The sequence below is a fragment of the Artibeus jamaicensis genome, unplaced genomic scaffold, assembly GCF_021234435.1.
Source record: "Artibeus jamaicensis isolate MK-2021 breed Jamaican fruit bat unplaced genomic scaffold, CSHL_Jam_final contig_787, whole genome shotgun sequence".
Taxonomy (NCBI): Eukaryota; Metazoa; Chordata; class Mammalia; order Chiroptera; family Phyllostomidae; genus Artibeus; species Artibeus jamaicensis.
The window spans coordinates 6188936-6202693 of NW_026521972.1; the positions used below are offsets into that span (position 1 = coordinate 6188936).

General features: G+C 35.3%; 1 protein-coding gene across 4 annotated transcripts in view; it reads left to right on the plus strand.

The window, feature by feature from the left end:
* DBF4 (DBF4 zinc finger) overlaps positions 1-7159 on the plus strand; it is a 30943-nt gene extending 23784 nt beyond the window's left edge. For 2 of the 4 annotated variants that reach the window (XM_037129268.2, XM_053672783.1), the window contains 2 exons: positions 2955-3079; positions 5883-7158. In XM_037129268.2, coding sequence (XP_036985163.2) covers positions 2955-3079; positions 5883-6864 — 1107 coding nt within the window. In that variant the 3' untranslated portion in view covers positions 6865-7158. Of the gene's footprint in view, positions 1-2954; positions 3080-5882 lie in introns of all 4 variants that reach the window. The other 2 variants (XM_037129267.2, XM_037129269.2) reach the window with 2 other exon arrangements.
* Positions 7160-13758: the final 6599 nt, after the last annotated feature.

The window sequence follows — 13758 nt, forward strand, 5'->3', positions numbered from 1 at the left end:
CAGCCGCTTCACTTTCTCCCTATATGCCACTGGTGCCTTTCAAGCTCCTATCAAGGTGCTGGAGCTCAGAGGGAGTGAGTTTGAGTAGGTGGGTCCCTGTGTGGATTCTTTAAGAGGAACTGCTTGGGACTCTTAACAGTTTCTTCCACCCACTGTGTCCCTGCTAGTTTTTGTACCCGGAAGTTAGGGGGACTTACCTTTCTGGCACTAACCCTGGGCTGGGGCATGGTTCCTCACTCCCGAGATACCCCTCTGGAATTTTTATCCACCACACGTGGGTGTGGGGCCAGCCTGTTCTGCATCTCTGCCCCTCCTACCAGTCTAGATGGAAGTGGTTTCTCTAAATCCATAATTGTCAGACTTCCATTCAGCTTGATTTCTGGTGGTTCTTAGTGATGGTTGTTCTATAATTTAGTTCTAAGTTTCATGTGGCTGTGCGAGGAGGTAAGCTGTGTTTACCTATGCCACCATCTTGACCAGAAGTCTCTAGTTTTTTGTTAATATAGTAAAGGATAAAAGTACAATTAATTTTAAATTACTTTTAATCAGAAGCTAAACTATATGAGAAATATTTCCCATTCCCAAAAGTTATTTTGAAAATTTAAATTATAGATTGTCCTTAAATTCTATTTTGCTGTTATTACAATAGAATAATCTGGAATGGATGCTTTCCTTAATATCAGCTTGTTATGCTAATTTGATGCTTGGAAAATGTTGGGGCTAGAAAATGAAAACCTTGGTCACTAGAAGCCACAATGAAGGAAAATAGATGTTGGGATTGATCTTTTAAAATGTTTCTTTGACAGTTTTTCCTTTATATACTTCTTAGACTATATTGAGGCATTTCTTTAAAAACTGTGATAACTGAAGATTAAACAATAACAAGGCAGACATATTTTCTATATATCTTGTGGTTTGGCAGAGATAATAAATATAAAACATGTATTTGCAAGTAGGATGAGTCATAAAAGTGAAGTACAAAGTACAATGGTACTAATGAAGGTACTTTATGTTAATGAGGGACACAAAGGCTCAACTGAGAAAACGACATTTAAATCAACACCTACAGGATAAGTAGGAAGAGACTGGTGGAGGTAGAGGGGAACTACACAAAAGTTCGAGGCTGTGTTTCTAATTTATTTCCATTTATAAGATATTTTTCCTTCCAAGAACATGAATAAATTGAATCAGTACTTAGAGAGTTTATTTTTTTCTTTAAGTTTTAATTATTTTTTTTATTCATTTAACATTACTGGACATACATAATTTTTATGTGGTAAATTTTTAAGGAAGGAATACATACACACATATTCTGGAATATAATTGACCCTTGAACAGCATGGGTTTGAACTGTGCAGGGCCAATTATATGCATATTCTTTTCAATAAATATATTGAAAAACCTTTTTTGAGATTTCCTTACTTCTGTGAAATAATTGTATTGATGCTTTGTAATCAGTGCATGAATCATTGTACCTATAAATAAAGAGGAATTTATTTCATATTTTTATCTTTAATGTCAACTGTTAGTAATGTGTGTAACATCTACAGTGTTTTATATAAGACATTATTGATGTAGATACTAAGACAGCGCATCTCATAAATATAACATAAACACACAAATGTATGTTAATTGTTTACATTCTTAAGGCTTCCTGGTTAACACTAGGCTATTAATATTTTAAGGGAGTCAAAGTTATACTCAGATTTTCGGCTTTGTAGGGGTTTGGCACCCCTAAACATGGAGTTATTTGAGGGTCAGTCATATTGTATTTTTTGTGAGACTGGAGAACTTAACTTCTGGAAATACAATCAAATCTTCAAAAGTTAAAATTACATAAAACTAGCCAAACAGAAGTGAGGTTCTTCCATGATCATCTTGATATAAGCTTGGAGCTATAACTCCTGATTAGCTGACAGGCAAATGACAGAATTGGCTGGAAAATTCTACCTATTCAGAAGGAACTTTGTTTCCTGTGAGTTTTATTTCAATATGGTGAACTTATTTACTTTTGTTTTTGACCACTCTTAAGATTGAGAATAACTTCTGTATTCTCAATTATAAGCCCTGGGTAATACAATCATCTGCTCCTTTGCACATGTGTTCCTCAGTTATGAATCTTTTTCTTTTATACTTTGCAGCATTCATTGTACTTCATTTGTATGTTTAACCTACCTTATAGCTTCTTGTTTTGGTTTCTTGCATATTAAATTACAACATTTCTTTCATTGAATATTTTATAAGACCTCCCTTACTTAATGGTAATTGTATGGGATAAAATAAAATAGTAAAAGGAAAAGTGTTTTCAAAAACATTAGCACATTATAAATGTTAAATGTTAACTTTATCTCCATTTTTATTTTTGTTTTCTGATAGTAGCTCATTTGTTTTCAGTTACATTGAAACTGCAGATCAATACTTGACTTTTCTCATTGAAAAATGGAAGACTGAAAACCTAAGTATGGTTGACCCTTGAACAAATGGGTTTCATCTGTACCCATCCACTGAAATATGTGGATTGTTTTCAAGAAATACCTGTACTGTTTTTGATCCCAAATTGGGAGTCTGTGGATGCTGCGGGCCAACTGCGTGCATTGATCTATGGCACTTCATATAGGAAACTTGAGCCTTTTTGGATTTTGGTATCTGCAGAGGGTCATGGACCCAATATCCTACAGATGCAGAGGAATGGCTGGTGTAGTTATGCATGGATTTTTCAACTGCACAGGAATTAGCTTCACTAACCCTTGTGTCATTCAAGGGTCAGCTATAGTTTGGTGGTTTCTCAGAAGTTACTTTTACTTCTTAACATCCTTTGAAGTTCTAGTAAAATATATTACTTTGGAGTAGTTATTAGAAACCTAATTTTAGGGGCAAGTAAATGTTAGAAAACATGAACAGAAAGGTATCTTTTGGTTTAAAAATATAATTTTATGACTTTTGTTCTGTTTCAGCATCTCCTAACTGAGGAACACAGAAACTTTGCACAGAGTAATCACTATCAGGTTGTTGACAATATCATATCTAAGTTAGTATTTGACTTTGTGGAATATGAAAGGGGCATGCCTAAAAAGAAAAGGTAATTTATCCATCTAAATTTTAAGTTTTACTATAATATTAAACTATTTTACTAAACTAAAACTAAATCTAAAGTTTGCTGTTCTTAGAAAGATACATATTTTGAGGATGTAGAACTGATTACTTTCTCTTTTCTCTTCTCTACTACCAAAAGGGCTTACTTACAAGCACTTTTCTACAGTGTAGATTACTTTGAAGGTCCTCTTAACATTATAGTCTAGCAGAGGGTTTTTTTAATTAAAGAACCAGATAGTAAATGTTTTAGGCTTTGAGAACCTGAGAACCTTTAGACTCAGCTTTGCCATTGTACAACCGAAGCAGCCGTAGACATTTTGTAAATGAATGGGTGTGGCTGTGTTCCAATGAAACTTAGTTTTTTAGAACTTTATTTATTATTTTTAGAGAGGGGAAGGGAGGGAGGGAAACATCAATGTGTGGTTGCGTCTCATGTGCTGTCTACTAGGGAGTTGGCACACAACTCAGGCATGTGCCCTGATTGGGAATCTTAATCGACAACCTTTTGGTTTGCAGGCTGGCACTCAATCTACTGAGCCACACCAGCCAGGGCCAATGAAACTTTATTTAGGAAATAGACAGCAGTCTAGATTTAGCCTATGTGTTGTACAGTTTGTCAACCCCTGTTAAACCATGAAGTTTACCATCTACTTGAACCAAAAAAGCTAGAATTGTTAATCTTAAGTTTTAAGGAGCCTTTTTCCACTTACCTCTATTAAGTCTTGCTTATACTTTATTAAATGTTTCTGCTTAAACTCTGCTTGCTAATAATAATTACCAAAGGTATTGACAGGACTTATAAATATGAATATAGTGCTATTTAATGTATAGTAGCTGTACATCAACAAAATGGTCCTGTGAGATTGTACACATAAATCTGAAATAAAAAGAAATGCTTTTCATGTGAATAAACCCTAGGGTTTGTGATAACTCAGTGGGTTTTTCAGTCCTTGTATCTGTTCTTAGATTCATGTTAAGGCATAAAGAAGATTAGAAAATATACTAAGCTATAGCTTCTGAACATTAACTAGAAAGTTTTTTGACTGTATCTAAGTAGAATAGTTCCTAAACCTCATATTTCTCTGTAATATTCATAGTGGTTGTTCATGGCTGACTTAAAGTATGATATTTAGAGAAGAGACATATTTCTGACTACTAAAATTATATGGGGCTACTGTAAAAATTTAGAATTTCCTAAAAACCTCAATCTGCAATAAAATTCTGAACTAATACTTATATATCAGCAGGTATTTCTTAATCAGTTATGTTATTATCTGTATAATTTCTATGGGCAAGTCACCTAAACATCTCTGGACTTTAAAGGAGATGAATGGTGTTAGACTAGTGTTTGTGTGTGTGTGTGTGTGTGTGTGTGTGTGTATGTGTATAAAGATTTTATTTATTTATCTTTAGAAGGGAAGGGAAGGAGAGAGGGAGAGAAACATCAATATGTGGTTGCTTCTGGTGCATCCCCTGCAGGGAACTAGCCTGCAGGGAAACCTGCCTGCAACCCAGGCATGTGCCCTGACTGGGAATTGAACCGCGATCCCTCTGGTTCACAGGCCCGAGCTTAATCCACTGAGCTACACCAGCCAGGGATGTTTTTATATTTTTTTATACTCCCTTTGTTCAAAAGGAATCATAAATTAAAATTAAATTAAATAAATATAAAAGGAACCATTCTGGTTTTGAAGGGGGAGGTAGAATTCTGTATTCTCTGTGTTATCTGTAACATATATTACATAAAACACAATTAGTAAGCCATTAAGTTTCTTCCTACTTGTTTATAATTTTGGATTGTCTAATATAAATTGGTCTGCCAAGGGCACCAAGAGGTTCCATTTGTCATCAATAGACATATAAAGATATTTGCTATCATTAGATATTTTAGACTTTAAGTAAAGAGATACATGTTTCTGCCTTAGGTTTCCCAATAAATACTCATTTCCTCATTCCTACCTGAAGTAGACAACATTAATGTAATTTGAACCAAAGAAGTTAATAAATTTTCAGGATAATAAAAAATTTAGGAAGAGATCCAAATCTCTTTACTATTATTTTTCTTTGATTCATATGATTAAGATAGTTTTAAACACCCAATTGAAGATACTGATTATCTCTGGAATAAAGGGTTAGAAGTAGTTTTCTAATCTACCTCTGGAAGACTGTGGGTTAGAAGTAGTTTTTAGCAACTGTATTTTTGGACTATAAGATGCACCCACCCCCCAATTTGGGGGAAGCTGGGGTTGCTTCTTTTTTTTTTTTAAGATTTTATTTATTTTTAGAGAGTGGGGGAGAAAGGGAGAGAAACATCAATGTGTGGTTACCTCACATGGCCCCCACTGGGAACCTGGCCTGCAACCCAGACATGTGCTCTGACTGGGAATCTAAATGGCAACCCTTTGATTTGTAGCCTGAGCTCAATCCACTGAGCCACACCAGCCAGGGCTGGGATTGCTCCTTACAGTCTGAACGTAGCTTTGCATTTACATTGGTGAAATACTAAGTTAGTTATGTTATTAAATATTTTATCACATTTTTTGCTTCAAAATTTTATTTCCTGTTTTCCTCTAAAACATAGGTGCATCTTATGGTCCAAAAATAAGGTGTATCTGTAACGTTTTATTTCTTTAAAAACATCTACAGTAAATTTGACTGAATGCTAACATTTTTGTATTTTTGGAATATTGACTTAATTAAATTTTGTAAATAGTTCTTAAAGATTTTTTACTAATTTCTAACCAGAAATTTTTATAGCAATTAATTTTTATTTCTTTTTTTCTATAAAGATTAAAATGCAGTCTTGGATCTTTTTCTCCTGTTACTGCAAATATACTGAAAAAGTTTCAGCCAAAGGAAAAGCTAGAATTGCCACCTACTTCTCAGAAGGACTTCATGGAAAATAATGTACAGGTGATCAAGCATAATTTTCAATATAAAGAAACCCAACAACTTAAAGAACAACTTGTGTTTACTTCAGAGCACATCCCTTATCCTTCAAATGAATTGAGAGAACTTGATGAGAAAACAACCAATAAATGTTCTATGTTAAATCCAGCTGAAAATGACATAAAACACAATTTTACTCATCTACCTCCAGATCAAAATGAACAAGAATATATTCTTGATGTTTCTAAACATAAATTAATTATAGGTGAAAATGACTTGGAAGAAGTAAGAACAGATCACAGTCCATGTAGGCTACAGACATCCGTACAAGTTTCTGATTTCATAATGGATAATAGTACATCTCAACCAAAACAAAAGTCAGATACTGTGCTGCTGCCAGCAAAGGATCTGAAGGAAAAGGACCTTCATTCAGTATTTGCTCATGATTCTGGTCTGTTAGCAATAAGCAGTTCACGGGAGCACCTTCCTGTTCAGGCAAATACTCCACCCCCAAGTCGTCCTGAGGAATCCAGTGAATGTGACATCAAGAATAAGGATAACTTACCTTCTGGTAAAATCTGTCGGAAAGTGAAAATATTGTTAGGAAGAAATAAAAAGGAAAATCTTGAGCCAAATGTGGAATTATATAAGAGAAGAACTGACTGTCTTACTACACAAAAGGAAAACAGAATTTGTAGTTCACAGTCTCTACTGGACTTATTTCAGACTAGTGAAGAAAAGTCAGAATTTTTGGGTTTCACAAGCTATACAGAAAATGATAGTATAGGTGATGTTTTTCATATCTGCAGGGAGGAAGCTTCAAATAGTCTGTTGTCAGTGTTTTCTTCTTCCCTTTCAACTTCTACATTTACTGGCTTTTAGACTTTAAAATAATAAACACTTTTCAAATGTGATAAAGATTATATTCTTGAAACTTTTATAAATGTATAAAAATTCTTGTTTGTTTTTTTGCCAACTTTGTTTACAGAACCAAATGTTAACAATAAAGATGATGTTTGCATTTTTCTACAGAATTGAATACTATTAAAGAACAGTTGTAGAATATACTTGCAACTCATCTTTACACACTGGGTTGATCTTTTCTAAGAATTATGAGTAAGTACTTTGTTACTAAAAACTAATTTCAAGGGAAATTTGAGAATATTATAATTTACCATTATAAATTTGGGTGTTCTGGTTATGTCTATTGTCTATTAAAAGAGTCCCATCATAACCTGAAAGTATTCCTTTTTAAAAACCTAAATTTCATATGGAAAGGGGAAAAATACTAATTTCTCTGTTGGGTTCTAGAAGTCATGATTACCAGAAACATTGACTTAGTTGGACCATGCTAGTGTGTTGGCTCGTACGGGTTAGGGTATTTGTAGGTTAGGCAAGTAAAATCCATGAAGGAAAATGACCAGGCTACTAAATGGAATAAAATAATGTTTCCACTGTTCTTAATTAGTTACCTGTGGAAATAATTTCTTCCCAAAACAATTCTACTCCATAATGTGGTGTCAGGAAATAAAAGAGGAAGGGAGGGCATTGAACATACATTTTGAAACGAGGATTGCCTTTGATCAGGCACTTGGTGATTCAGTAATTGAAGAAAATTTAAATTAAATAAAAATTTCAATGCTTATCTATATAAATGGTGGAGGCATTTGCCTCTGAATATATTCTTACAAGAGTCAGGCATTTACAACTAAGTTTTTTACAATACAAATTGGTGCCATTGAGTATTATATAAAAGCATTGTCACTATAAGCTGATTACTGGTCTTAAACTTAAAAAACTTTGTATGGCTCCCAGTCCATTTATATGCTTCAGTGTGTATACTACTTTGACCATTTGGATAATATCAATGAGAAATACTTGCTTTTCAAAAACTTTATCATTCTACCAGTAGAGGGTCACTGAAATATCCTTTACATTGCATACATATAAACCTTGTTTCCATTGTAAATTACTACTGTAGCATTTTCAGTCACAAATTCATATGTGTACATGTGTACAAAAGGTATTTAAACTTGTTCTACTATCCTTGAACTTTAGAATGGCAGTTTTTCAATTTGCAGTGAAGCTGTCCCCACAGTGGATTTGGTGTTATTTTGCCTTAATTGTATTTAATAAGGAGAAAAAGATTCGAGTTGAACCCTTCTAGTTACTAAAAGATGTTAAACTTTATTTTGACACTGTTTTTGAACTATTTTGAACTATTTTGAACTGGCCTTTGAAAACATCCTTCCCAATATCTACCTCCCACCCCAGATCTCCGTAGTGAGTATTAACAGTTTTTAAAAAATGCTTCCACTTCAGTTTAGTTGGACAATGCTATAAATTCTACCAGGACTACCACATAGACTGTGGGGGCCCGCAGCAGGTAGTGTACCCTGGCAACGAGGTTGCAATCATGTAGAGGTAGGAATGCTTTGTCCTCGTTTTTATCAGGGAAAGACCACCTAGGCAAGGTGCCATAGGGATTGTGTCTATTCAGGAGTGTTTTGGTTTTTAATTCTGCAAGCACTTAGTTGTGTGGTTTTCTGATTTGTTCACAAAAGGACACTTACTCTTTAATGTAGCAAGACACATTCAGAAATAGGAATCTTCAAAGATCCTCAGTGGGGCGGGTAGAAAACTCTTGGTTTGCTTGATAGAAAGTGACATGTTTTGCCAGAAGTGTCTAACAAATCCCAATGAGCACATGATAAATTGAATTCTTTGATATCAAGAGCACCGACATTGAAAGATGTTAGTTAGGAAAGGGAAAAAAAGCACTCTAAGGTAAGGGCGACAGTAGGTAGCATTCAAAGTCAGTGGCTCTGTTCTTCCAGGAATACGCAGAAACAAAGGGGAAACAGCGTGGTTTTGTGACTGGAAATGTTTATTTTTCTAGATGACAATTGTGGTAAAAGATGTATTTTAAACAAGTCAGTAGAATCTTTTAAATCGTCTTGGAATGTTTGCATAGATTAGTATATCAAAATAATTTATGGAACCATATATACATGTTATTAATTCCAACGTGTATTTTGTAAAGAACCCTGATAAATGTCAAAACAAAATATACCTTTAAGGAGGAAGAGAGAACAATGGATTATGTGTGTCTACTTTTACCTAAAACCATCGAGCTAGTCCTTATTTCCAGATATATGGGATTATTTTATGATATCAGCTGAGAATTGAGGTGTTTTTTGTTTTTAAAACACTTTGGTGCTAGGATAGATGTGTAGTTAATACTAGACTGCTCTCTAAAGAATATATTAAACAATGTTATATTCCTTTATTAAGAGTGTAGGTTTGATTAATGTCAGATCAAACAAAGCTTTATCTTCATTTAGGAATCTTTTCAATCTTACAGATCTTTAACAGTGATGTAAGGACAATAAAGCCTCTTCTTACAGGAGAGGGACAGGTTTTTACGTATAGTAATCAATGTAAACTAAAGCCTTGCTGGGCTAGCTGGATCTTAAACCATGGGTTTGCCATGTTACAAGGTTTAAAAGAATGCTGGCCACAGAGCAGAATGCTTAAGAGATACTAATTGGGCCCAAATTACCTTAGGTAACAGCCACTATAGACTTGTTAGCATTAAAGTGAACTATTACCGGTAATATAACACATGAGCCACGTGCTGTAATTCCGTTGTTTGCCATGGGAAGTGGGTGTGGAGACAGGAGAAAGAATGGCTTAATATGTAGACAATTAGATGGAGTGAAAGGGCAGTTTAGCCTTTCAGCTGTATTAGTTATAGGGAATGGTTAATGATTTTACATAGAAAATGGTATGGCACCCATGATCCCACAAATTCCAATCAAGAAGTTGCTTAGTCGACATTAAGAAGCAGCCTTATGCCCACCTATTTACCTGGGCAAATTAATGCACAACTAAGATTAAAAATCAGGATTTAGGCCTTTCCAAACAAGACCATTAATCAGCATTAATTTTGTAGGCATTATTACAGGGAAGAAGCCTTAAAATCCCATGTGCTCACCCTCCTGAAACAAACAAAAACAAAAACAGGAAGAACTCTGAGGAATTAGATGCAAAAGTAATTTGTCAGCAAACTGTATTCAGAAAACTGTATTAAGGAAGAAACCAATATACCAATTTTCAACACTGGGAGAATAGGGTGTGACAAAAAAGACGAACAATAAGAAACCAAGAACAAGATTAAGACATAGAATACATAGCCATATCTACTGAAGAATGTCACAGTTTCTTCATGAAACAAGTCAGAAGTATCAAAGTTCTAGTATATTAGTTTATTTTACTTAGTTGTGCTTAAATGTATGGTAAATTACAATTACCTTTTGTATTATAGTGTGCAGTTGTCATCAGTATAGGTGAACCCTGTCAAATTATTAAACAAAACCAAGAAGGCAGCATCTACAGAAGTTTTTTGTAAAAAGCTTTACTTTTGCTTTTTTAAAAATCACTCGTAACAGCAAAAGTTGTTATGTAATAAACATTGGCTACTCTATATAAAAGGTATGCTTATATACATTTTATTTTATTTGTTTAAATTTATTTTATTGATTATGCCATTACAGTTGTTCTATTCCCCCCCTTCATTCCCCTCCACCCTACCTCCCTGTACCCATTACCCCCCTTTAGTTTATGACCATGTGTCTCAAGTTCTTTAGATTCTGTATTTCCCATACTATTCTTGTCCCCCCATCTATTTTCTATCTACTGTCTATGCTACTTATTTTCTGTACCTTCTCCCTCCTTCTCCCACTCCCCTGTTGCTAACCCTCCTTGAGATCTTCATTTCTATGTTTCCACTCCTGATCTGGCTGTTCTTTTAGTTTGCTTTTGTTTTAGGTGTAGTTGTTAATAACTGTGAGTTTGCTGTCCTTTCACTGCATGTTTTTTTAATCTTTCATGTTTTTTTATCTTCTTTTTCTTAGGTAAGTCCCTTGAACATTTCATATAATAAGGGCTTGGTGATGATGAACTCCTTGAATTTGATCTTATCTGAGAAGCACTTTATCTGTCCTTCCATTCTAAATGAAAGTTTTGCTGGATAGAGCAATCTTGGTTGTAGGTCTTTAGATTTCATGACTTGGAATACCTCTTTCCAGCCCCTTCTTGCCTGTAAGGTCTCTTTTGAGAAATCCGCTGACAGTCTGATGGGAACTCCTTTGTAGGTCACTGTCCCCTTAGCTCTTGCTGCTTCTAGGATTCTCTCCTTCATTTTAATCTTGGCTAATGTAATGATGTGCCTTGGTGTGTTTCTTCTTGGGTTCAACTTCTTTGGGATTCTCTGAGCTTCCTGGATTTCCTGGAAGTCTATTTCCTTTGCCAGATTGGGGAAATTCTTCTATATTATTTGTTCAAATAAGTTTTCCACTGGTGGCTGTTCCTTTCCCCCTCTGGTACCCCTATAATTCGGATGTTGGAACGTTTAAAGATGTCCTGGAGGTTCCTAAGACTCTCTTCATTTTTTTGAATTCTTGCTTCTTCACTCTTTTCTGTTTGGCCAGTATTTGCTTTCTTCTGGTCCACTCCATTGATTTGAGTCCCAGTTTCCTTTTCATCGCTATTGGTCTCCTGTGCAATTCCATTCATTTCAATTAGTTTCGCCTTCATGTTTGTCTAATTTGTGGCTATAATCAACCAGTTCTGTGAGGATCCTGATCACCAGTGTTTTAAACTGTGCGTCTGAGAGTTTTGCTATTTCTTCATCACTTAGATTTATAGGCTCTGGGGCTTTGAGATCTTCTTGAGCCATTTTTGGTCTGTTCGCACCCTTTAAGTGTGAGGAGTGGAGCCTTGGACTCCCAGGTTGCTGGGTTGTGACGCTGTATGTGGGGGCGTGGTCAGAGCTGGGAAATGGCGGCCCCCTCTGCTGTTTCGTGCCGCTGGGTGAGGAGCAGAGCCTTAGGTGGTTCACCAGGGCCGGGCCACTCAAAGTCGCTGGGTTATGACACTGTATGTGGAGATGGGGTCAGAGCGGGGAAATCACACGCCCTCAGCTGCCACTTGCTGCAGGGACCCGCTGGGTCCCCAATCGCCCACTCCCTCGCTTGTCTGTCCCCACACAAATGCGTGACCACAGTCAACCTGCAGCCTGGCTCCCTTGCTGTTTCCCCACGGTCGCTGGGTCTCTCACTAGGTCCAACCCTGTGCCTGGATTCTGCGCACCTGAGTCCGTCTGACCAAGTTTTCCTGTGCAACCCTGCTTCACCAGCTGCTGGTTTCGCCCCTTACCGGTCAGGCTGAAGAATTTGTTGTTAACAGACTTCCGAAAAGTTCAATTTTCTGTGTTCTGGCTGTGTTTTCTGTTGCTAATATTTAGTTGTCTATACTTGGTTGTGTGAGAAGACACGGCATCTCCACCTATGCCTTCATCTTGGTAGACGTCTGCTTATATACATTTTAAATGCACATAAGAAAGTTTTAAAGGCTAAAATAAATACCTGTGGTATTTTTGAAGTGTTTTATTTTACTGAGGGTGCCAAAACCTTTTTGCTCTCACCACTGCCTCTCAAGAATGCCATTAAAATAGTTTACAAATACTTAAAAGGAACGAGATAAAGTAGCTAGTTGACTAGATGTTTATGCTCTCATTACAATTTTTTTCTAGTTTACTACTTTCTGGAAATTTATGTACTTTTGGTTTTTACACTTGTCATCACTCAAAGCAAAAGCACATACTTAAATCCTAAAGGAAGAATTGCATTACTAGCTCTCTTTTCTAAAACATGGTAATTTTTCAGTCTTGTTCCCTCAAGCATGCCAAATTTTCATTAAAATGTACCTAGTAAATTTCTGTATTTCTGAGATCAGTCAGCTAGTTTTTAATTTGAAGGTATTGACATTATTTTCAGTAATAAACAACAATGAACAAGTCCATTTTCAGAATGCTCTCATTATATGACCATTTCAAAAGCACTTTGTTTTCTTAATAACACATTTCTTTAACTTCAAGGGGATAAATTGTTTTCTTTTTTCAAATACTGTTTGAGGCTCCCCAAAACAACATTAGTTGCAGTTAGTAACTAATTCCAGAAAATCTTTTTCTTTTCCCTGTCTTAGCATTTTCAAACAGTATAAAGATTATAGTTGGGAATAACCATATTTTGGTGTGTATAATGTGCACTCATACACACACACACATATATGGCAAGATAAGGGCAAAAGGGCACTACTTCAAAGAGATTTAAAGAAGACTAATGGGGTACACCACATTAACAAAATGGAGAATAAAAAATTGTATGATCATTTCAATAGATGCAGAAAAAGCATTTGACATATTCCATCCATATTAAAAAAAAAAACCTCTTGACAAACTGGGCATAGAGAGAATATACCTTAATATAACAAAGGCCATATATGACAAGCCCATAGCTAACATCATACTTGTAAAAGCTAAAAGATGTCTGCTCTCTCACCACTTTTATTCAACATAGTACTGGAAGTCCTAGCCAGAGAAATTAACTAGCCAAGAAAATAAGAAAATGAATAAAAGGCATTCATGCCAGGAATAAAAAAGTAAAACTGTCTATATTTGCAAATGTCATGACATTATGAATAGAAAATCCTAAAAACTCCACCAAAATACTGTTAGAAGTAACAAATTCAGTAAAATTGGAGAATACAAAATCAATATGCATAAATTAGTTGTAATTCTATACACTAATAATGAACTATCAGAAATTTAAAAATAATGCCACTTAAAATTGCATCAAAAAGAATAAAATACGCAGGAAAAAATTTAACCAACACAGTGAAAGACTTGTATACCAAAAACTATACAGCACTGAT